General features: G+C 42.1%; 1 protein-coding gene across 3 annotated transcripts in view; it reads left to right on the forward strand.

Annotated features, from left to right (window-relative positions):
* Positions 1-909: 909 nt before the first annotated feature.
* The window catches only part of pde5ab (phosphodiesterase 5A, cGMP-specific, b), an 82982-nt gene continuing 57273 nt past the window's right edge, over positions 910-26618 (forward strand). For 2 of the 3 annotated variants that reach the window (XM_035148189.2, XM_035148190.2), the window contains exon 1: positions 22808-23063. In XM_035148189.2, coding sequence (XP_035004080.1) covers positions 22966-23063 — 98 coding nt within the window. In that variant the 5' untranslated portion in view covers positions 22808-22965. Of the gene's footprint in view, positions 1017-22807; positions 23064-26618 lie in introns of those variants that run through there. The other variant, XM_035148191.2, reaches the window with a different exon arrangement.

Here is a 26618-nt window from a genome sequence, read left to right on the forward strand (position 1 = left end):
CAGGATTGAAATATCGTCTTGTGGTTTAGCCAATCCAAACTTACTGTGAGGAAGATATAAAAAAAAGCAGGTTTCAAGTCATTCAACAACAGGGACAACTTCAATGTAAGAGTAGATGTAAGGTGGAAAAAGCTAATGATTGAGACATAACAGTTATAGGAGATGTCACATTTTCTACAAATTGAGCCCAGAGGAAATATCTACAGTAACATAAGAAGAATAATGTAGGAAGAGGCAGCAGATGGGTAATCACTTCTAATAAAAGCTTTTCTTTCTTGGATGCACGAGACAAACCACTGAAAGGCATGGCCATCATAACCTGAAAGCCAATACTTATCGAGGGGGAATACATTTATTTTCAAAACGTAGTGGGGTCTATGGTTTGAGAGATCTTATTCACTCGGAAAGCTTAGGGAAACTTTGAGATAACTGTTCCAATAACCAATTGAACCATTTTGTTTTCCTGGCCCTGAGAGGTGGCCACCAGGGTCCTGCTTGTTTGCAGACTAATCATCTGATCTGAGACTGTTATACACCTGGGATGTGAGCTGAGTGCAGTGACTAGTGATCCTGGAGGTTTGACAAATCGACACCGTCATATCATTCTTAACCTTGAGAAAAAATAGCCAAGAGAGAACATTTACTTGTAAGAACACAAAATCTTGTCACTGACAGGGAGGAGAAGGAGGGAGTGGAAGAGATGGATGATTGGAGGTGAGAGTGGTGTATCACTGGAGGCTGGTAAGGTCCCTGGCGTGGGGCATGGGGAGCAATTATTATGATCACGTCTCTTCTTCCCTTTCTAACACTCTTTTTAAAATTGTCTCTTTCCACTCTAGCTCCATAAAAGGATACCGCTGAAGCCAGGGAAAGAAGGGTGGGGGGTAAAAACTGGACAAACCAGGAGAGAGGAAACCCCCTTGGTAGAATCCATCAGTGCATGTGCATGGGAGTGTGTGCTCAGGCTGCAGAGGTCGCTCAGCATTGCCAGAAGGACTTCTTTCCATCGCCATGGGGTGAGTACTGTACTCGAGCAAGGACGGGGGCTGCTGGTTTAAACAACCACAACCACATTTATCAGTGAGAGAATTTGCCAATGTGTGTGTGTGTGTGTGTGTTGAAGTTTCCTGTCTGACAGAGTGTGATGTAGTGAGGAGAGTTTTGTGCTTGTTTAAGAGGAAGGGAGAGTTTGTGTGTGGTACCAATGGACTGTAAAGTGTTTGTGTGTGTGTGTGTGTGTGTGTGTGTGTGTGTGTGTGTGTGTGTGTGTGTGTGTGTGTGTGTGTGTGTGTGTGTGTGTGCATGTGTGTGTTACTCAAGCAAGCCTGTTACTATAATTGACTATAATGTAACAATCTGAGTGTAATTTCTTCTGAGTGAGTCTTTCACACTGCGTTGAAAGAAAAGTGGTGCTGGCATTTTATAAAACACAACTGTTTCACTGCCGCAAGGGGGAATGTTAAGCCTTGGCACAAAGATCCAAGCCTTGTTTTCCCTCCATCTGTCCGAACTATTTATCTTCCAGTAGCACAGCTTTATTAAAACGAGTGCCAGGGTGAGTGTGTCAACTCTCACACTTTAACAACCCCTCCTCTCAGATGATTTTTCACATGTCGTCGTTGCCGCCCACAAAAGGCTAACATAAATAAACACATGCCATCATTAAGAACAAAAAAAGTCGGCGCGGATCCCACAGTCCGGCATTGTGCTGCACCAACAGTCCCAACAGGGTTGAAGGAGTCGTGGACTGAAGCTGAACCAGGTCCAGGAACTGGTGGATGGAGCCTGACAGCTAAAGCTTTGACCCCCCTTTTTGAGAGTGGACTATCGTGATTGGCCGGGTTCAGCCATGGGGAGAGTTGATTCTGGCTTGTGGTCTGGTCAGTTTGTCTTTTTGGATTATGTTTATTTTTGTTTTCACTAATCTCTGTCTCCTGTGCTTGTGATTTCTTTTTCACTCTTCAAAGATCATTATCTTTCTCTCTAACACAACTTTGTACACATAAACATCAGGGTTGTTCAGTTTATTCCCAGGATTATTGACATTTTTCCTCTTATCTTCAGAAACCGCTCATCAGCTCTGGATGCTTAAAATCCCTGAGTTGTTGGCTACCTGAGCCTGAGGATGAGTTTGTTCTGACTATATAAGGCCCCTGTGTCCTCTCCTCTGGATCTGCTCCTCATTTTTCAATCTGGTCTGCTTAACAGTGGAAATACCTACAGGGGACCCTTTGCTTTGTTTTCACCACATAGGATCAGAAATGTTTATCCGCAGAGTTCTTTTGAAATGTGGGATGTGGACGGGATGTAGCACTTAGGGCTGCTTTAGCGCTGAGCCTTGTGTGCATGTTGGAGGAATTATATGTTTGGTGGGAAATGAGGCAAAGTGGAAAGTGTCTTTGCAGCTAAACCTCAGTGAGGTATTATTAGCATCCACATTGGAACATCAAAAGATTGAGAGCTTACTTGGAATTGTGCTTCGTTTTTTTGGTTGAATAAAAGCTTTTGCTTAGAGTGACAAAACCACACTGCAGCTTTCTGCCTCTGCTTTAAAGCTGCACTAATCAATATTTTGTATCGATAGTGAATCAAATGACTATGTCACTCAACTCTGCAGGTTTTCACACTCTCACTGAACTTTGCAGCTTCTTTTAGCTCATTCTTTTGCAATCCACAAACTGCTGTACTCAGCTTCACTTCCAGACGCAGCAGACAACTGAACCCATGTTACACTACCAGGTTAGCGGCAATCCTCATCACAGTAAAGTCTGTGTAGAAAGTGGAATGGATAAACAGACAGATATTGAAGGCCAGAAACAAGACTGCAGCAAGTTCATGTGCGCTGAACATACCATTCCAGACACCAGAAAGAAAGTTTATTTATATCGTTTTTGGGCCACAACACAACACGGACATATTACCACCTTATAGTTTATAAGAAACACAATGATTAACAATATCATTTGTCTTTCCGCCACCTATAGTGAACAATAAACGTCCAATATCCACTCTCCTTTTTCACTTCTTTTTTGTGCTCCATCAACTATACTGTGAGAAATATCTGGCTCTGCAGCTGCAAAATATTCCACCATATTTACCAGGTAGTCACTCACCCTCTGCTGTTCTAACATAAGTCACACTGATAAAAGCCATGAGACTGAACTGAAACAGTTAAGTTTTGGGCCATAAAACCAACACACAATGCTGAAAAGCTCCTTTCACCCGTTTTATCCATTTTTGAAACAACAATATTAATAAGAAGAGCTATACCTGCTCTGGGAAACAATATTTTCTGCATTTTCTTCAAAAAAATGTCTCCACACAGCCATGATTAAAGTGCAGTGGAGAACTACTACATCCGTTGATTGATTTAATATTTTTTGTCGGCCTTATAGTAGCCGACCTTAAATAAATTAAGTCCGAAATAACTGTAACCTGTCTATAAAAAGTGTTTACTTACAGAATTTAAAGAATTTTCCATTTTTCAGCATTCCAGAAAAATATCCTGAACATGCAGTGTTCTCAGTGTCCATAACAATTTAAAACAGTGATTTAACATTGCCTTTTTTTCTCCAACATCTTTCCTTGTCCCCTAGTGGCCAAAATTAACGTAGCTTCAAACTGGCAGCTGTTTTTTTCTGTTACTGTTAAAAAAAAGTTACCTTTCAAACACTAATCCATTGCAAATACACTGACCTGTTTCTCCTTTGACTGAGGCCATGCTACATTTCTAAGCCCTGACTGGATATAAACACTGTGGACAGTGGTGTGTTTATAATAGGGTATATTTTCTCTTTCTGCAGCTATATAAAAACCCTTTTGGGTGTAACGTTTGATTAATAGCCCTGCTCTTTGACTAAATTTGGATTAGGCCTGCAATCCACGCTTGGAAGTTATTACTTTATAATGGGAACATGTAAGCAAAGGCCATGTGCTTTTCGTCACTCTAGGAACGACAATTGCATAATGAAAAAAGAAAGAAGAAAGCAGGATCAAAGATGTACAAAGAGTGTGAGCTGTTTTGGATGGGGACAAGTGTCAGTATAAATCTGTGTTTTTGTTGGTTGGTTCACATTTTCTTCTGGCTTTTTTTCTTGCTTTCTTTCTTCCTCTCTTCTGTTGGTGTGGCAGCAGTCATTTCTATTGAAGTTACATGAGTCACTTATTCCCTCTGAGGGTGACAGTTAAGCAGCCAAGTTCCCATTGTGTTCATCCCAAATTTCCATTTCAGGATGCAAGCTATTCCAAGCCATAGTTGGTTAAAAATAAACCTCAAAAATGAGATGAGATGTAGAAGAAAACGGTAACCCGGGGAGAGAGGGGAAGAAGTGGAATGAAGCGAACAGATGTGGAAAAGCTGCTGTATGCTTCATTTAGCTAATCTAGATACCTGCTAAAGGTGGCAGCCTTTATTAGAAACTTCTCAGAAAGTATACGTTTTCATTCACGTCTTCAGGTCAATACTCAGGAGGACAGTTCTAGAGTTTTCTTGCCTCTGCTTCACACTTAAACACCTCTGGCAAGTTTTGACATCAACTCCGGGAAAGCCTTGACAGATCACTGTGTCTAAAATATGACTTACACTGAGCAGACCACATTCTCCATGGTATCTATCAGGAGCTATTATAGCGGGACAGAGCCAGCTGGCTAATGTGTAGAATCCAGGACATGTTTCCGCTGCAGAGGTGAGGTATTAGCCAGACGACGCCTTTACGTGAACCGGGAATCTGATTTAATAAATCTGGGAATGGGCGAGAACGGACACATTGTCGGGGCTGCGGGAGGAAGGTGAATAATTTGATAGCTTATTATGGCCATGACATGAGGTTGGAGACAAAGATTTACAGCTTCACCTTATCACTAATAATAACTAAGCTCCAGACGTGCGCTAAGAAGTTCAAAAGGTAACACATATTATATAAGCTACTCCATTTTGGTATGTTCTTACAGTGTCATCGTTCATGTCCATTGTTAGTCTGATGTTAGTTTTTTGCACAGTTTCATTTCTAGGATAACATTTATTTACATGCCTTTATGGCTGAAATAATGGTTTAATTAATGGTACATCAGATTACTCTCTAATTCAATCTGTTGCCTGAGAGTATGTCAGTACAACGAGTTCATTTCAACAAAATTTGCATTAATTCATCATCTTTCGGCTCCACAGCAAACTAAAGATAAAATACTTTTATAAATTAATTGTTGCCAGTTTACACATATCCAAAAGATACAGAACAACATTACGCATTTGTCTGTGTCATCCTGACAATGTTTTTTCTGCAGTCTGACTTCAAAACACATGAACACACCGACTTCACGATGAAGGAAATTATTCAAAAAGACTTCTCCACATCGGAGGCAGCAATCTTGGCTCTTACACAAATTGCTACAACAGTGCTCCCATCAGGGGCTCGTCTAGCAAACCTGCGATTGTTCCGACCAGTGTTAGGGCAAATTAAAATCATTCTGAATAGGAGGGGAGGCCAGACCCATCCGCAAGACTAAATGAGCATGAGTCAGCTCTTTTCCGTGGCTGAGCATGCAGTGTACAGGGGATTTATCAGAACTCCTAAGTGAAAAAATACCTCCCTGCTTTTGCTCTAAACCAGATTGATATGAACAACAAGACTGACCCAAACCAATAAGTTGCATTAATTTGTAACTCATCATTTGCATCCAATGGTGTAGAAAGTAGTGCGTCCTTTTTGTATCAACAAAAGTAAAATATTATTGGATACATGCTCATACTCATTTTATTTTGATGTACTTGTCTGGTGAATGAGGGTGAAGAGGATGGTGATTGACGGATCAGTCAATGCTCATTTAGACCCCAATTTGTGACCCCAAACTAACAACTCTCATCACGACAAAATACCATAAGGTAATTTTAATACCCTCTAAAAGTTTGTAAAATAGCTAGTCCTCCACTTTGGGATCATAGATTAAACCTTAAATAGTTTGTCACAGAAGGTATTTCTTGTATCCATGATTTACTGCTCTCCCCTGGAAAAATACTGTATGCATGAAGGTCGATGGATTTGTCAGTCAACGCCAGTGATTGCGTTTCGGAACAAAAACTCAATTCCATTTGAGGTTTTCCCCCCCAAAACTTATGAGTAGAACAGGTGGTTGACTTTGCCTCTCCACAAGGTTTGTTTCTGCCAGCCCTCCGCTCCACAGCTGAATGCCACCCAACTCAGCATCAGCATCCAGAACAGACCTCCCCGGGCGGCGATGATTATGATGGATGCCCAGAACTCGCTCTCCCCCAACATGTTACCTAACACCTACCGCTGGCTATTCATCAGCTCGCAGCCACACTGGGAGTAATCCAGTTAACTGAGCAGACGTGGAGCGAAAAGAGTGTATGGCTGTACTGTACTGTGCTTTTCACCGATTAAAATGCCATTGACATATGCCTGCTGTGATATTATATAAAATATAAAAAACATCTTATAAATCACTTATTTCCAAGCTAGGGTTTCAATCTAAATCTAGTATGGACATTTTTGTCCAGTTGGGGGCAGCAGAACAAGCAGTAATCACGACAGAGTTTTACTAGCTGGAGGCAAAACTCCACAACTTAACAGTGGCACACACTTCATGTCATATGGCCCTCTGGCTTGCAAACAATTGTCCATGTCATCCGGCAGATATGGAGCAACATTAGTAATTATTAAGTGCAATATTTCTTATAAATGTAAAAGATTTATTATTGATACTGTCTTTTTATGCTTCTTAGTGTCAGGACCTCTGAATCAGGTATTGTTGCACCTTCAGCTGCGTGTTAACGCTACTGCGAAGTGCCGCATCCTTGTGCTATGGTCCATAACGTTTTGACCGTGCACGCAGACAGTCAGACCTCATAGTTTGTGGCATAGTTAGTGGAATGCATTGCAGTTCCTTCTCTCATACGAGAACTTATCTTTCACTCTTCAGTCTGTGTACCTGTCCCTCTGAATCTGTTGCAAGTGAGAGTGACCTTTGTGCGCGTGCATGTGCACACTAGTTATCACTATAGGTTGAATACATTCTGCAGGAAACTGGATTATGACCAATGATGAGATAAATGGGTGAGGAGGTGGACATACGGTTTCTTCACAGTGAATGTTATGTCTAGTTGCAGAAGACGTTTGCTATATTCTTAATGATAAAGAAAAGAGTATGAGTTGACTGAAACAGCACATTATTAATTTGTGGCCCATCTCAGAGGTGTGTTCTTGCTCTCTGCTTTACTGACTGAAGTCCACTTCCTCACAGACTGGCCTGACAAATGATCTGCTTGTTTCAGCACTTATTAGCAGATAAAATTGATAATTGCCACAGACAGGATGGACTTGACATTCAGACTATCATTAGGAACTGGATGTACAAGCTATGATTGTAAAAACTATGATAGTACCACAGTTACAGTACACACGCTGAAGAGAGTGATCAATATTAGTTAATGTTTACTGTACTCTATGATGTGTAGATATTCCAGGTGGGAATCTGTAGCCAACAGTTGCTTTATCATTCTACTAACTGATTCTTAACTGATGTTTTACCGACTTTGATCTACTAACATCTTAGTTAATTATACTTCCTTAGTTAGTAATGTGAGCACAGAGGGAACTTCTGGCTTCTGTTGCAGCTGAAGAAAACGCTAAGTAAAAAAAACACAGTGACATTTATAATTATGCAAATAACAAAAAATCCTTATTCTTAATTATGTTTCTTTTTAGAAATAGGTTTCAAAGTCTGACACTATGACAATTGCACAGCTCCAATAATTTAAGTGGAGTGTAATGTTGCCATGGAGTCAGTTAACAGGGAGCGACTTTTGCCTATATTTGTTTACATGCTGAATAAAAGGTGAAACCTTTTTCTATGATTTCGAAGCAGTTTTATGGGCATATATTTTCAAGGCACATCAGTGGTCATGACATTAAAGGAATGTATAAGATGCACTGGTTTTTAGTCTTAAATATCACATTTTACTGTGTTATGACTCTAAGGAGGAGAACCTAAGCAGGCCAAACCAGCAGCCAAACTATGATAAATGAATTCCTTCAGTTTATTTAGAACTCTGACATTGGCCTGTCCCTTTTCACGTTGCACGTCTCTCTCCCTCTATTACATTGAAAGTTAGTGTTCTTTAGTTCCTTGCATGACTGACACTTGTTCACGCAGTTGACATGGAGCATGCTGAACCACAGAACCTATACCTTTCCTCTATAAACAGTCAGGGTGTCAGAACACAGATGAGGCAAGTTTACATCTCCCTGTATAAGACTCCAGGTGCGATGAACACCTCTACGCTCCGGATTTAAATGTCAAATAACTTGTGGGCAAGACTTTATGAGTAATATGAAAATTTGCTTGACGTGTTTTGTATATGTCCTCCTCAAAAGTTGTTTTTGCTGCTCAACCTGTTTAGACTAACAGGAAGTAGCTTATGATATTGGATTTCAGTGGCGTTACCTCTCTGCGAGTAATTCAACCTTAAAGTTAGAGAAAACGTTACTAAAGCCATTTACAAACCTGCTAAAGATTAGACAAGCAGCATCAATACAGCCAGGACAAAGCAGAAAACCATGCAGGCCAGTACACCAACAAATACAAAAAGGTAAGCTTTTCATCTAGGGCTATGGACATCAGTTGGAATTAGGGGGAATGATGTCGACTGTAAAATATCTTCTTTCAGATGTTACTGAATATTGTTATATCAATTTTCAGAATGAGACCCTTAACTACACTGCACATGCATGCACATGCATTTGTATTTGCATAACCACCACAGGTGTTTATCAAATGGGTTAGGGCTTAGTACATCTACTGTGCCCTTCAACCCATGGACCTGAACATGCTGGTATCTTATAAAAAGCCTGATTTTGCCTCCTGGCTTTAGACAGCCAGATAAAAAAAAAAGTTAGCATAATGACTGGTTTTATAAGACAGAGCCACCAGCATCATAGTCTTGGTACACCCAGCTTAAAACCAGGAGTCTGGTCACCTTAACAATTTTACAACTTGAAGTCACTTAGCCTCAATTTAAAGGGGCACTTCACCATGTGTATAGTAGTCTTTAGCCCGGGTGATTTCATTGGGATTATTTGTAGCAAGTCTTAAATAATAAGGGTTATTTTAGCTGATGATCTTGAAATGGACTATGAAAGACCACTAAACATCTGACCATATATGAGGCACGGCAAGACTTACAAAAGACACTTATGAGATGCATTATGGGATTTGGGGGATTGAGTGTTGTTAGAGTTTAGCCTATACTAGGGAGTAAAAGCCTGTACTGTTTTTTTATGACCATTCCTATCTCAATGAAAGAACAGTGCTACATCACTGAAGTATGTTTGCCTTTTAATGTGTGGGTGTAAACATGTGTGACTGCCAGAAGAATATGTGTTCCATATAGTAGGATGATCATTTATACATAGTGTCAGCAGAGGCATTCATCTGATTACGGCTACATGCAAATGAAGAACATTTGCCCACTAGCACCTGTAAGTACTTTGTAGTGTTTAACAACAACACCATTCTAAATAAAAAGGCAACAGCCTTGAAACAGGGAAATGTGTTCTACTCTTCAGGGGGTTAACATCCTCTAAAAGCAGCTTTTACTCCATGATGAGACACAAACACTAATAGAATTCTTAAAGGAAGGTCAGAAGCTTCTTAAGACCGGATGCGACATGTCCCATTACAGCTTGGACTACCCCTGAGGGGGCTTTATAAGTAAATATGTTCTCCATTTAATGGCAAACAACAACCTGACGACACTGAAATAACAGATTTTAAAGCCTAAGGCAGGATTAGCTGACTTGATATATTTTGCAGCCTAGACACGACTGTATTGTGGTTAGTGGAACAGCGAGTGGTCATATTGTGTTATGTATTTCCCACTTCAACACCCTTCAGTCTGCAAAAATCTTCTTAGAAGGGCGGCAGGTCCTCAGAAACCCGAGGAGCTCCGTTTAAAAGTCCCCGCAGGTCACTTTATTTCCACTAAAACATACAATAATAGAAGAGTAACTCGATTCCAGAAATGTTCTGACACACTTGACCAAAAGGATTAGCTTGAATGTACATGATCAGGATAGCTGTATATCCCTGTGGTCTGTGTATAGGTAGGGTTTTATTTCACATGTGGAATGCATTGCAAAGTTAAATTCTATATACTCTATACACTTAATTTTCAACAGAAGGACTACCAATTGATTCTCTTACAAAAGTCAATTGGACCCTTGCTCTTGTCAGTGCACTCAGGGTTTTGCTGCTACATCCTTATTTGGTCTGGTAAGACTAGTTCAGTATCGTATGGTGTCAAAAGTTAAACTTTAGATAGGCATTGGCTGTGAAACTGACATTACATCATCCCACTGACTTTATGACTCTTCTCTTACATTACATTTACCAGTATCCTGTACTTGCCACAATGTAGTATGTACATTGTTCAGCAGAAGCTACATAGTTTAGCTTCAAAGAAATTTTACTTTGGTTTTAAAAACATATATTTATCATTTACTGATGTACAAATAGTGGCTTTAATCATTTCAGTTTAAGAAATGTTATGATCACAGCATAACTCATGTGCTGTAATTATTGACCAGGGAGCATGTGGATGAGCAGTTTGTACTGATCAGGCCTGTGTGGACACAAGTGCATCATGGGACACAGTGTGCGTGCAGTATACATGTGTGTGTGTAGGCTAGTAACCAAACAACATCTGAGCACAACCCTGGGGCATCACACAACACACACTCCTGCACAAACAGCGTTAATGAGTGTGTTTCCACTCAACACTGATTTTTCCCCCCTACAGTGTTTCCATGGGGTGATTTTCCTTCCACACACACACACACACACACACACACACACACACACACACACACACACACACACACACACACACACACACACACACACACACACACACACACACACACACACACACACACACACACACACACCTGGAATAGACAGGTAGATGTAAAAGACAAGTATAGAACATATCTTAAATATGTCGTATATCTATATTTTATAGTAACTGGAACACAATATACAATTTTTAAACTATAAAACACACACACCCAAAGGTTAGCCTTTTTCCAATTGAGCAGACAGCTTTTACCCCCAATTTACTGTTTTTTAGTCAGAAATTTGTCACACACAGGTGCTTTGTCTGGAGATATATGGCTCTCTCGTGCAGGTGGTTCATTCTGAAGTAGGCCAGCTTCTCTGAAGTCGTTGGCCAAGTAGCTTTCGCTCTGCATTAGCTTTATTTTTTTATTTTTGGTGACTCAGGTTCGGGCTCAGACTGTGGTGAGGACTATGCTGAATAAGGATTTCTGTTAGGTCAGTTTACTGTGACAAATCTTTCCACCGCTTGATCTCCTGGTTTCTACTTTTACTTGCTGTGCACCTGGACGCTCCCACACCCAGACAACTGGCAAACTGCTGCGCTGTCTGACCAGTTAGTGCAAAAGTCTGGGATTTTCAGACTCACACACAATCTGAATATCTGTTCGGTGACTGTGTGTTTTTCAAATCCTTCTGAGGAAATGTGGACAACAAGTCATAAAAGTACTTAGAATTACAGTTCCATGACAACTGAGCAAACAGTGTCTGCTGGTGAAGAGGGTCAAAAAAGCTCCAGAACTTTGAGTTGAGGTTTGTTTTTCTTTTTGTAGCTGCATGGCATGATGCTCCGACTTTTTATACTGGCACCATAAGGTTGACATTTTTGGCTTTTAGTGAACTACCTTGGTAACTACTAGAAAAACTGTGACGCAATGTGGTTCACACACATATGCACTTTGGTGATCTTCCGAGTTTCCATCGCGCTGTCATCAGTTCAAAGTTTTTATTTTGTTCAAAACTTAGCTTTTGTGTAAATTAGCAAATGATAACATGTTAAATATGCTAAACAGTTATGCCAAATTAAGATGGTGAACTTGGCAAGCATCAGAGTGCCAACACATTGGTATGTTAGCATGCTAATTTGAGCATTTACACTCAGGCACAGCAATGCCTCACTACAGCCTCACAGAGCTCCTAATTGTCTAGAAGAAATGTTTTGAATTGAAAGACCAACAACTTAAACACGATGTATAACTGACTGTATTCTGTGTACTTTTGTACCCATTTGAGGAATCTGCCTTTCTTGGGAAAAGTTCTCTACTTCACAGGAAATAGCCCACTTATTTTATAACCTTTTTTTTGGGGACACTTTGCGGTGAACTTGAAAATGTCTTACTCTAGTTTGACACTGGCAGACGAGGAAACTGGGCAGAATAAGTGGCACATTTAACTAGTTTCCATGGAATATGATAAATTTTCCCAACGATAATTGAAAAAAAAAAACTTGGTGTATGTTATTAGGATAATTGAAAGGATAACAAGGCACAGTTCTGGACCGCAGAGGAAACCGAAAAATGAGGCCACCATCTGCATGAAATGCCAGTTATGCCATAAACAGTGTTCAAAAGCATTTAGTCAAAAAATGTAATCTAATATTGGAGTTCAAACCTTTCTATCAATTACTAAATTAAATGTGATTTAGCAACGAAAAAAGTAAGAAAAGATAGATAGATAGATAGATAGATAGATAGATAGATAGATAGATAGATAGATGGATAGATTCCACACACACAGAAGAGTTCACTACTTGCAAAAATTGTATCAAGTATATTGCAACAACAATTATTTTCTATTTCCTAATTCTAGAATGTCTGCCCCACTGTCTGTGGCTCACATATCTCGAGAACCGTCCATCGTATCAGCTGCACACTTGGCGTGTGTGCTTTTCAGGACCCAGGGAATCGCAGCAATCAATCATTTGGTGCGATTTGGACAATGTTAAACATGATGCGTTTAACATTGATTAACTTTGAATAAACAAACTCATCATCTGTTCACGACAGCAGCAACGACGACTGATTCTCCAGTTCAGGGTTCTGCGTAGTGAGTTGAGCTTCACTGAACTGTGAATAAATAGGTGAACAGCTGTCTGTGCAGCAGCGGTGGCGCGGCTTCAGGCTGGGTCCTGTAGCCAGTGTCGTGCCAAAGTAGTTGCCCCCAGAAGGACAGACAATGTGCGCCCACTGGCGGGGGTGCGCCTGCATACAAATGAATGGCAATGAACTGTATTGTAAAGTGCTTTGAGTGGTCATCAAGACTAGAAAAGCTCCATACAAATACAGACCATTTACCATTTTTACAGGCTGAACATTTTGTAGCAGGAAAAAGAAATATCTCTGCAGTGCAGTGAATGATACGAAGTGACAGAGAAGTAGAAACATTGACTTTTGATTGCCGATTCATTTGACCCAGCACAGAACCTCACTGATAAAAACTCAATTAAACAACCCAATTGTTGCTATTATGGGTGTAACTACTTTACGTGCCACAGCTCAATTACTGCACTGGTTTGACTGAAATGTGAAACACAACAAAATGACAGCACACCACTTGACACTTAATGAAAAGCAAAAGCCTCCCTCTTACCTTTGCGCAGACAAAATGATTCTTTAACCAAGAATTGGACGAACTTGTCGATAAAAGGTCCATTTAGGTCCATGCGCTCCGATGCAGTGGAGGCTCCTGGTTGGCTGGCAAGTGAACGTGTGGTCACGTGTGTTGTGACGTGATCCCCCAGCCAGTAGCATCAGCTCGGGGAGCAGAGCTAGCATCCTCCGGAGGAGCAAAGCTAATGCTAGCTGTCATGCTAGCAGGTGAATTATTGTCCAAAGTTGTTTTTTTTTTTGCTTCTTTGTGGAAGAAAACGGAATTAACCAGGTTCGTAGACCCCGTGGACAACAGCAGCCAATTTACGATCAATTTAGATAAGATAATGTTGTTAGCAGGCAACAAGTCTTCTTCTTCCTAATGTGTTCATGTTCGCTGCTTGCGCGCTCTCAACAGGTACTGTAGCCACAACGCCCCGTAGTGGCTTGGTGAAGATGTGCAGCCATTGTCACTCATTTACAAATTTGATAATAATGACAATAACTTTATTTAATGATTTAACAACAAGTGGTTACAAATACAGACGAAAGTACATAAACAATGATGGCTATAATGATAATAATAGAGATGAAAGAACAATAATTACTGGTGACACCCCAAATATATTCAGGTACATGCCCTAAGAGGTAGAGATTTCAAAGACTGTATTTCCACTGGAAATTCATTCCAGAGCCTTGGGGCCCCGACTGCAAACCCCCAGTTTTCGGCCTATAGATTCAGGAAGTGACAGCAGACCAAAGATCGTAGGCTGCGCAGAGGTAAATAAAAGATCAGAGACACGAAGAGCCTTAAAGGTAATCTATACAATTTTAATATCAATCTTAAATCAAACATGGAGCCAATGTATCATCGCTGCATTTTAATAGATAATGTGTACAGCTACATAAAAAAAAACTGATCAAACATTTTCAGAATTGAGCAAAATAAACATATTGAACACACTGAAATAACAATAGATTATGAGTTTGATGTGTTTAAATCATTGATACATTTGGGTTTTCTCAGCTTCTTAACCTTCATGAACATTCTTTGGCCGAGTGCAAACTCCAGCTATTTATTTTATTCTGCTGCTGGCGATTCTCGTCATTTTAAGTGGTGATAGTGGTGCTCAGTGTAGGATGAAGAATGAGTGTGTGACCTAAATGTTTCCTACTTTGCTCTTTGCGAATAAAAAGTACAAAAAAGAAATAATAATACAAAAAATTGATAGCATCAGGTTTGAAAACACTGGTTTGAGATAATCACTCTAACTTTGACTGACAATTCACTTTTACAGTTCTGCATGTCATTATTACTTTATTTTGGTGAGTGTGCGTGTGAGTGTCTGTGTGCGTGTGAGTGTGCGTGTCTGTGTGTGTGTGCGTGCTCATGTAAGTACATTTCAAAGGACTACAGCTGTACCGAAATCTCTTAGTGGTACACCTCCAGTAAATCCTCGCTCTAATAACCACATTTGCCATTGTAAATCTTGAGTCTTGGTTCCTTCCCTCGTCTCTCACTGCACGGCTATGTTCTTCTCAGAAAACAAATCGTCACTCAACCCTCTTCCAGGCGAACTAGGGCAGGAATCAGTGTGACAGCTCCTCTGGGCCATTACCTAACCAAACTCAGAGTTCGGAATAAGGTCGCTGGCAAACAATGCAGTAAAATCCAAGGATAAATCTATATGCAAACTGATAGATGCCTTCCAGATGGCAACGTCTACTGTACGTCTATTTTCTGCTGAGTTATGGGAGCTGTTATGACTGCAGAGACGGCCATAAATCTGGACAGTAATTGAGATCAGGACAAACATCTTTCATGCGAGATAGATGAACGGGGAAGTGAAAGGATTCCCAGGCATGAAGCAAAAAGCCAAAGTCCTCTGGGGTAACAGTGATAGGAAAGAGGGCATTAAACTCAGATATGTATTATTTGTGGTTCGAACCCAAGCGGAATCTGCAGATTTTGGGGGAAATTGTGTTGTAGTGAACATAAATTTCATAAGGTTTGGCGTTAAAACTCAAAGGTTTCATAAAAATGGAAATTGCAAGTTCACAAGACAAACTACCTCTACAAAGCTGAACTCTCCAAGGTTCCACTCGAGATGATCAAAATGTCCTCTGGTTTGCTCTACAAACCCTCCCACCCTTTTGCCTGAATTCATAATAAAAGTTCTCTCTATGTTCCCTGAGCTGAAACCTCACATCTACCATTTAACGTTTTCAAGGTGAAGCAAACTTTCTTTCCAGCTGGAGCTCTGAATTTGTTCTTGTTCTTTTATTTTATTTTCCATTGCCTTGTGGGGCGGCTGGGATTGTTAGGGCGGGTCGTCCACTTACCTGAATGCCGGCGGCTTCGATCCCCGTCTCCCCGGCTCCCCCTCGCCCAAGTACGCTTCGGCGTACTTGGGCGAGACTGAACCCCTGAACCCCACTGCGGTGCTGGCAGTGGTTATGAGTGATGTATGATGGAGAAAGTGCTGCACATTGGTGCACTGAATGTGTGTGTGTGAATGGGTGAATAACAAAACTGTACTGTAAAGCACTTTAAGAGACTAGAAAAGCTCTTTATAAATACAAACCTTTTACTTGTGTGATTTTCCAGACTGAGGGTTTTCCTCATCTGGCTCTTGCTTTTCTCTTCGGTATCTTGAGTTTGTCGGCATGCCGACGCTCACAACAGGAGGTGTCCATCATTTTCTAGATAAGTGTAATAATTACTTAGCGGTGTCAGCTCCCTTAGCAATAAGTGCTCACGTCCCAGTTGACCTCTGACATCTCCACCCCCCTCGGGGAGATGTACTAGTGTAGATGACACATGTCAATCTAAGTATATGAACGTGGGGGCGTTACGGCTGGGATGGCAAATCTTCTCCTCATCAAAACAACTTTGACTCCAGGTTCATCTGCATAACGCTCATCAAGAAGCTAAGAGGCCATGCAAATGGGTGATAATGTTTCAGCTGGGTGCCTGTTATCATGCACCATTCATCCTCTGTGGGGGTGGAGAGGCAATCAATTACTGCATCACTCCAAAACTCTGACTGTGAAGAGGAAAGTTCAGTTCAGATGTGAATGTGTACGTGAACATATACTGACTATATTTAAACTGGGTATTGAGGTTTTAATGGTTGAACACGGAATCCAACGTAGTGTCACACTCGCCTTGCAGATTGCGGCAATGTGTCTCCCCGGCGTATCCCAGCATGCACTGGGATACGCGAGATTGGAAATCAGCTAAATTAGTCGTACTCATCACATGAGAGGCATCCGAGCCAGCGCCAGTCCAACTTTCCATGCACCAATTTATTTTTCTCTCTAGATAGTTACACAGATTAACATCAACACCACTATAAAGCAATTTCTAGATTTATTTGCACACCTAAAGCCGCTGGAACATCCAAGTAAGAACTATTATCCAAATTGCAACAGCTTTTTTAAAAAGTCTACCGGTTTCGGTGCCGTTAGGATTTCCATCAGTTTTTTGCTCTTTGCCATGAAAAGCCCTAAAATGGGATTTTATATTTCTGTATGAACACATTGCCGGCACAGAAAGTTATGTGTTCCAGTCAGTAGATCGGTGCAAACAGTTGAAGACTTTAAGGACAGATTATGTCACTTTTCTCGCAAACCACTGTCACTTTGCTTGTGGCCATTTCATAGCAACGCTGCCTTTGTAGCTGAAAGCGAGCAGCTCCGTCGCTCTCGCTCTCCTCTTGTGAGATTTATTCCTGTTGTCCCCGCTCTGTACTGACGCTGTGCAGACACATGTCTGTGTTTCCTCAAACATTTGCTGGATGAAGGGAAGCCATTAAACGCAGCTCTGCTCGCAAGCAGCCCTGTTTTCAGGATCCGAGGTGATGCTGAAAAGAAGGCTTTTATCTCCTCGACTGAATTTTTTTCTCAGCATAATGCCTCTGGCAGGGCCGACTTAACGCTGGATTGTGCTGCTGAGTTGTCAAAACTTAAAGCCGTTCAGCTCCGGCTCCAAGTGCCAATGTGTAGACTGAATGTGATGATTTTGGTTTCATCGGGAAAAAGGTGGTGGTTTCTTTTATCAGCCCAAAAAAGGAGCGAAGTTTTACATTTGTAACTGTTTCCTTTGACCACATATATCCCATCCAAGTGAGCTGACGTGAGCCGTGTGTGGTTCAAGTACAGCCGATGTCCTGCTCTGGTTTTTATTTCCTTCCCTTATGTTTCAGACTTGTTTACTGAGCGGCTCCAGACGGACAGGCTCGAGGGCAAAGTCCACTGACACACAGTGAAGAATGAGCAGAAATGTGCCCACTCTATATCTCTCTCCGTGTTTGTGTGTGTGTGTGTGTGTGTGTGTGTGTGTGACAGAAAGCGAGTGTATGTGTGCTCCGGATTCAGATGTGTGTGCATGCCTGTTTGTAGTTGATACACTACCCCAGGCACATTAATGTGTTACATAATGCATGAGTGTGTGCGATGTGTGTGTATATGCGTTTGATACAGTATTTTGTGATTTGAATATCACGTGAGCACCGACATGTACTGTATGAATATGCACAGTGTGTGTGGATGCATTTATATGTATACAGTATATGTGCGTTTATTTGATATACTTTATATACACCTTAGTCATGTTGCACATAAGCACATCTACGGTTGCTCCTCCTATGTAGTTTTTTGTTGGTACTATTTTCTGTTTCATTGGAGTATTTCTTGGGATTGAAATGACAATGTGAGTGGATGCCTATTCATAAAACTCTTTATGAGGCGTGAATCTTAAAGTGAGTGCATCTGTAGAAATGTAATAAACTGAGCCGTTATTCTACAGCTTTGCTATCAACCCTGTACAAACAATATTCTTCAGTCCAGCAGCTGTTACCAGTAGGACGTCTAAAATATACTTAGCGTGTCATAAAGGTTTTCTCTATCGATATCGATATTCACTGCCAATAGGTGTCGCATTTTCACCAGCTTCTGGGACCAAAACATTTCTCATCTAAATGGCCACCCCTCCCCTTTCCTTTCGTGTTCTCAATTATGTGTCGATTAAACACGCTATGGGTTGTGTGACGGCAGCCATGAAACATACGAGCAGAAACACAACTGAACAAAATTAGCCACTGGTAAAATGGATCAGTCACATCTAATACGCAGGTTGGTGCTCCCGTCAGTGTCTGACCCGCTGTTTGAAACCCTTTGGGGAATATACATTAAAACCAAAGATTGCATGTAAAGATGGATGATGGCTCACAAAAGTGAAGCCAAAGCCTCAAATCGCCCCCTGGTGGCTTTATAGGTCATAAACGCTGCCTCCTTTATGTTAGCAGATGAGGCGTGGACCGATCAAGACAAAGTACATGTTTAAGTTTTTTTTTCACAAAGGTGGTTCGGTACGGTGCTCCAAGTTACTGCTTCTTTTATTGACAACATCAGTTGTCACTGCAGTTGTGTTGTCATTTTTCCATTCATGTTGAGGCTCTTCTATTCACGTTTTTCGTTTATTTCTCGCACACACCCACACACACACATACACACCAACACATATGCACAAACACACCATACAAATCGTATCTGGCCAGTCCATCAGACAAAAGCTTTTCAATTATGTCAGCTCTGATCTGACCACAGGGGATGAATAGAGAGACGAGGAGGTGTGTGTGTGTGTGTGTGTAATGTGTTAGATGCCACGCTCTGCCTCTTTGCAGGCAGAACCCAGTTCTATACCATTACCACATTTATAGGTGGAGTATAGCAGAACTGTAAAGGGTTTTATCCTTTGTGGTCAGTGTGTTGACAGAAGTGGAGGTGCACGGTTACAGAGGGATAATGTGAGTGGTACAGACAAGTCTTGACCAGCGCAGCTCTGAAACACATTTAGAACTTCAAGAGTCAGAGAGCCTGAGGGACTCTGTGTGTGTGTGTGTGTGTGTGTGTGTGTGTGTGTGTGTGTGTGTGTGTGTGTGTGGTGGGGAGTACAAATACCTGAAGATTTTATTTGTGGAAGAGAACTTGTGCTTCACATTCTAAAGCAGACACAAAGCATCTGGTGAATTCGGAGATTGCGCAACATCATTCAAACTTATTTAAAACTGATAATCTATAGATTATTGGAAATAGATGTTTACAAAAGCCAATCACACTATTCCTGTGTAACGTTTTTATACTGTACACCTATGATATACATGAATTAAGCAATTTCAATCTTGTGAACACAACCTAAAATTACTGTAAGTCACTCACTTTGGTCAAGAATAGATTAAACTAGTATGCTGATTGCTATGGTATTTGGCACATTCACACTCCCCAGAGGATGACTCCTACTGACTTTGGTAAACCTGACTTTTCCTTTAGCGCCACCAACGGGTCAAATTTCTCACTTATGCACTGAGTTATCTGAACATCTGCTAGATCAGGGCTCGCCAACCCGTCGATCAGCCTCTCAATCTAAGCAGAATTCCAAAGTGTCTGGAGCTGCACTGGGTTAGTGATCAGCGTGATCACGTCCTCCTGCATGGACAAATCAAATGGAGACGTTTATCATGAACATAGATAGATAGATAGATAGATAGATAGATAGATAGAAAGATGCGTTTCCCTTCTCAGTCTCACCGTTGGACTGACGGGAGGCTCTCTTGTCTCTGATTGGCTCTTTGTGCTGTTGGGAGTGATGGAAGGCTCGGAGGGGGTTGGGGGTGCTGCTGGTGGGCTACCCCCGGGGACGACCAGCCACCATCTGCCGGTAAGGTAACACCACCGGCGGCACAGCGTGTCCAGCTGGGAGGACACTGGAGACCAGCAGCAGACACAGAGGCTGAAAGCCATTAGACTTCATCAATAAAAAGCTCCTGAGCCACTCCTGCGATATGTGATTCACAGAAAATTGAAGAGTTAATTACCGCTAGGGGTTTGTTGTGGATTTTTATTTGGAATTAGCTGTTTAATTACAGTATGCAGGCTAAGGTCAAAAGAGATGAATGAATGGATGATTTGCGTGGGAGAATCTGCCCTCTCAAAAGAATCCCTTCAATTTCCTCCAATTATATATAATGAAATTTCAACCAGTGTCAGCTGTTGGAAGCTGACAGAGATGATCATTTGTGCTTATATTTTAAATTCATGAAATGTTTCGGCGTCGGAAAACTGTTCTGTGTTTCTCTAAATACATGCCCGCGTTTAAAAAAAAAAGACCAATTTCTCACGGTTAATATTTGCCTTGTTTGTGTCTACTACTTATTAGAGTGTGAGAAGCCATCTGCATCTTTCTGGGGAAGTTATTACTGCAGATGCCAAGGCTAAAAGGTCTACTTTGCAGCTGCTATGAATCAGTTTAGTATAAACCAAATATCTAAATAGAAATGAATGAAAAAACCTCTCTGGAGATGATAAATGTGCATCATACAGCAAAGGGAAGTCATTGTACACAAACTCAACGAGTGTTTAATTTAGGATCTGTATAGTTATCTACTCTATTCCCCTGCTGTTTGCTACGTAGGGTATTTGCATGAGATCCTTCAATTTTTACTTAGTCGAAGATCTCAGTTGGGGCTTCAGTGTAATACTATAACCTTGATACTGCCGGCATCAATTGGGTTCATGTTGTGGTCTTTCTCTGCAGGTACCCTAAACTTGAGTTCTGCTACCTGCCCTGAACCCTGAGGATCCTCAAATCAGCAGGGTTCAGCAGGGTGGGGGTTTTCAAAATCTTGGGTACAAGCTCTTCTGGTTTGGGTCTCAGTTTTAAGCTGATGGAAAAATCCCCCAAATTTTTCTTACAACCTTCAAAGATTGTTCCAGAAATTGAGTTCCTGTAGAATTCCCAGAAGGCCCCAACATACCCATCATTCGAGGTCATGTAAACATTGTCAGGCAACTAATTGAAACTGAAACACCTCTGCTGATGTTTTTAGTTTGTGGAGTTACTCATCTGCTTTGAGTAACTCTACAAACTACTGTATATCTTAAACCACAACACGTGCCCTTGGGGAATGTAACTTTGTAACCAGATGGGAACATCTTCTGAACCTTCCCAGGACATTTCCCTGTGAGGTTCTTCATATTTGTTTTGTGGAGGCTTTATATTTGTGGCTCTTCAGTGGAGACAAGGGTGGAGAGAGAGACAGTTCAGACAGAAGCTGTCAACCTCCGACCAGTCTTGAAAGTCACATCTATTTGGACTAATGTATCAAACTGAGATTCTGACACAAATGTATATGTACCATTGTGAAGGTGCACAATGCATCACAAGATATTCACTTTGAATGTGCACTCCATCAATTTCACACATTTCATTTCACGCTTGGATATGAGCAGAACTGGTCACCCTGATGTGAAAAAGCTCTGTCAAGTGTAAAACCTACCCTGACAATGTAATGTATCTATGTCACCACATGGGTCACTTTAGGGTCACGTCCAGATTAAGGCCAACTCATGGGTCTGCGTTGAAACTACGCCGTAGGAACACACGTAGCCTACACATGGGGCCCGGGTTGTTGTGAGCATTCATAGTTGTGCTCAGGTGTGTGTGTGTGTGTGTCACTCTGCAATTAAACCGCCGAAACGCTAGTGGCCGTAGAGTTTCTATGCTAACGTGTTGAGTTTCTTCCAGGTGTATGTTTTGGGACATTTGCTATTTTATAAGTGGGCAACTTTGGGCTCACATCCGTTTTGCTGGGCCCCAAGACGGCCAGATATGCCACATCATTCCCGACGGTGGCCCACATCCGTATGCCATCCACCTTTATCCAATGTAGCCTCACTCCCCAACACCTGGAAACACACTTTAATAGACTATGCAAAATCCCATTTCCACTTTTCCACATTTCCTTTTTAATCACCAGGAATCCACTGGTCCATGCACTGTGTTCCTTTTACTAATCGAGCTACACAAATCTATTTCTATGTCCGGCCAACAAAAGCCCCAAAAAAAGATTCCAAAATACTTCCCGCTGCTCCTTCAGTCTTTAAATATCACCAGGCCCATATTCCCACTTGGGCCGTACCAATTTTTGTTTGTTTTAAGTTTCCAGGAACGTCCAGTGTTCTATAATAAGAATAATACTTTATGGATGCCCCGAGTTGTAAACGAATGGATGTTGTGTACGTTTGTGGCGTCCTTTATCAAAACAGTGTGACAGAGGGGGGGGTGATCCTCTCTCCTCTCTCTCTCTCTCTCTCTCTCTCTCTCTCTCTCTCTCTCTCTCTCTCCCTCTACTCCTCACAACAGTCGCTTCACCAAAGAGGAAGCGCACAGTCACCGCTTTATGATCCGCGTGCACCGACCGAGCAGCCCGCCAGCACCAGCAGCTCTCTCTCTCTCTCTCTCTCTCTCCCTCTCTCTCCTCCTCTCTCTCTCTTTCTCCGCACACACTCTCCTGGCACCGGGGTTTTACGCGCGCGCGCACCGGGGGGTGTGTGTGGGGGGGGCTACATGTAGTCGGGAACCGGAGCGCACGGTGGGAGACTTGTCGTCGGCTTCCTTTGCGCCATGGAGGACTGCTGCTCCCCAGAAAGCGAGAGGATGGAAGCGTGGCTGGACGACCACTTGGAGTTCACCCACTCCTACTTCATCAGGAAGGCGTCAAGGTAAAAGCGGAGGTGGAGGTGGGAGGGTGGCTGCACAGTCAAACCTGAAATGGCTGTGTTTATCTGCAGCCCGGTGAATGCGAGTGTGTACTTTCCTGAGCAGGGGGGGGCTTCCTCTGCAAATACAAACAAAAACTCAGTTTGCTTTTGTGTGCAGCCCAGCCGCCAATCAGGAGCAGGTTCATTTCCCTCTGTTAGTGTTGGATTGTCTGTGTTATAGGTATCACTTTGCCTCAGGAAGTGTGTGCAACCCCTGCACTGATCACATCTAACAGCCTGTGCAGTGGAGATTGGGGGATGTCTGTCAGGTCCATGATGACCTGGAGAAAGCTCCTGTCCCAGCTCAGGTGGGCTGCGGCCCACTCCCCATAAGCACCCCTTCTCCTGTCCCGTCCTCACCGCTCGGCTCTCGTTCAATTTCACCATCCACTTCACAATCAGTAACAGCCCTGCGAGTTGCACCGGGCCCCTTTAAACATTAACTTTTACTGCCGTTTAATTTGCAGCTTTCCGTCGGATAGGTCCTTGGTGATAATTATACAAGCCCACCCCTCCACGCATAGGTGCCTGTGCCATAAATGGAATGGCTTTTTCTCCTGTCGCGGCCTCCTTCGTTTCAAGACCTCGGGAAATGTGCAATTTCATTTCCACATCAGACTTTTCCTCGGGCAGGGGCAGCTATATAAGGTGATTTTTGTCGCAGGAGGCATATCTGGGCTTTTCATCAGCCCGGCAGCACTTCATCAGGACACTCCAGGTCTGTTTGTTTTAGTGACAAACCCCTTCAGACCCCATTATCCACTTAAGCCTCCATGGCAACTTCAATCAGTTTTCTTTGTATCAAGCAACGGCAGAAACAGTCTATTTCAATCGCATCTCCGTCCTGAGAAGTTTTCCATAAAAAGCGTTGTCGGAGGACACGTGTCTTCTTCTCCTGCTGGGTTCCCGAAAGTGTAAAAAAGTAGATTGGCGCATCAGGAGAGGGTCGCTCACATCAGCCAGGCTGCCATTCTGGTTGAGAGGCATTTTTCTTAGAGAGGTATTGATTCAGCCACACCTCCCCCTGATACATTAGGGTCGGCTCTGTAGGGAGGCAGTGCAGCTCAGTGGGAGATGGGGTAAGGAGGACTCAACCTGACTGGTTCTGACACACTGCAGTCAGATAACAGCCCATTTTCTGCGGCTCTCATAAGTGTATTTGCCTGATACCCTTGTTTACTTCATGGCCAGCGCCTTGTACCGTCCTCTCCAGGTTTTTAGCCCTCGGCTCAGGTGAACAGAGCCTTCGACTGGCATGAAAACAACCCGTAACAAGCCATGTGACCTTCACGAAGCAGAGACGAGTGTGCTTGAAATGTGTGACTGGGTCGTTGGGGTTGAGCAGACTGCGTTGGCTGATTAGGGAGCCTCACCGTGATCACGTCCAATTTAGCGTTAACACACAAACACACTCTCCTTAGATCTGTTCCAGTAAATATCCACGTTAGACACACACACACTGGCTGCCTGAAAACAGATGAGGAGACTTTGTTACCCATGCTCACATATATTTGATTTTACCTGTCTGTGCACACTCGCACCCTCACCTGTGGTCAGGAGCTTCGGTTAGTGTGCGCGAAAGAATGAGATCACAAATCCCACTTGCCGAAATGAGTTTCCTCTGTAGGGTGTCTCAGCTTAGCCTGAAGCTGTTTTCAGACATGAACTCTGCAAATAGTGGAGTTTACCTTTCACATATGAAGAATGCTGCAGGAAAATCTCCAGAGGGTTCAGGGGAGGGTTGGAGCCTGGGTAGAGGATGCAGGAGGGCAAAATATATAAATTCCAATGCGAAGATCACATGTTTTTGTTTACAGCACATCAACATATCACCGAAAACTCTCAAATCTCGTTGTTTTTCAAAGTTCACACCCAACGGACGCAAAACTGAAAAAACAAAAATAATACAAACATCTCATTCGGCACTCTCTGGAACTTTTACTAGGGGTTAGGGTCAGGCAGGAAAAACTTGGAGATTGTCAGTGAGCCTCTGCCTCAGGCATTTGCATTCTCACATTCTCCGGAATAATTTCAGGAGATGGGTGGATGAATAAATAGATGTATATAGATTTTTTTTTTCCCTTCTAATTACCAGTCGGGAAATTCTCAGTTGCATTATGTTAATGCCTGCATTTGCTTGTTTTCTTGTGATAATGCCAAAAGCTGTGGTTATTTGCATTTGCAATTTCACAAACACAACAGTACATTTTAGCTTGGAGCAGACAGCACTCTTGTAGCTAAGTAGAATTTTTTTCAAATAACGCCAATAATGTGCAGAGGCAATTAGGCAAAAGAGAGTTCTGCCTCTCCAACAGGAGAGGATTCATTGAAGAATATTTGACTAGCAAGTGGCAGACGGATGGATATATTTACCTGTATCTCCAGGAACCAGGGTCCGTTTTCTAAACCATCACAGCTTCCCTCTTGTGCTGTAACCTTTACTCCTCGAATACGCTTATGTTGGCATAAGGAGTGTTCATGCATTATTCCAAGGTGGTCAACTGTTGATTTATGCTCATTTCTGGCTCTACGGTTTCAATTCTTTTCATGAATTATAGTTTCTAAAAAGTCCTTGTTTTTGATCTCAAACTGCAGCCCCTCAGTTGAACTTCAGGGCAGGGTCATACACACATGAATAAGAAGCGGATATTAGGGGTCAAATTTCACCAACATTGAACTCCACACAAAGCCATGCTGCAGATTTGCTTCGCGACAGGAAGCAAATGTTCTATTCGCTCCCTCTCTCGCAAAAATTGGAAGTGATCGAGAAGCGAAGGTTCGCCACTGATACTTTTTTTAAGAGGACTCCTTAAAAACCCATTTTCTTCTGATTCAGGTGTAGAGGTTCTGAAAGAAAACTGAAACTGTAAAACTAAGTTTAAAAAAAACCAATTGATTGGAAACAGGAACTTCTCGAACTCATAATTCCATGTTGGAGTCTGAATCTGACACAGATTGTGAGTGTGGACAGTACAAACATCCGCAGCAACAGAGATTACAGCAGGACATCTGTTCAGTAAATATTACGCCTGTTATCTGCTTATTGTGTGGCTTGACAATGAGTTGACTCTTATAATCCTATAAGAAAAAAATCTGTATATGATGATAAAATCAAACCCGTTGCTGCCTGTCATTATCATTACAGTTCTTTTCCAACCACAATTTGTGCCGTTGACGTCAGATGTGTGAGCCAGAAACATTACGTGCGCATTATTTTGATGATCCATTTGAGAGTCAACGCTCTGCCCTCATTGCCCATGTTTCGATCAACCATTTCATCCAAATTTCATTCCCTTTTCAGTGCAAAGTGCAGAAAAAAGCTTTCAGGTGGATGTCTGTTTTGGTTTTGGTACAGGTACAGATGATAATTTGCGTTTATGTGTGATTTTGGGGGGCAATTTGTGAGACAACTCTAGTTGTAGTCTTGTGTATCTACTCATTTGTTCAGTTTGTAGAATCTGTGGTAGAAATACAGTATCTCCTGATGCTGGTCGTCAAAGCTTCTCACACTGTTTC

This window comes from Hippoglossus stenolepis, chromosome 23 (genome assembly GCF_022539355.2).
Source record: "Hippoglossus stenolepis isolate QCI-W04-F060 chromosome 23, HSTE1.2, whole genome shotgun sequence".
Lineage (NCBI taxonomy): Eukaryota > Metazoa > Chordata > Actinopteri > Pleuronectiformes > Pleuronectidae > Hippoglossus > Hippoglossus stenolepis.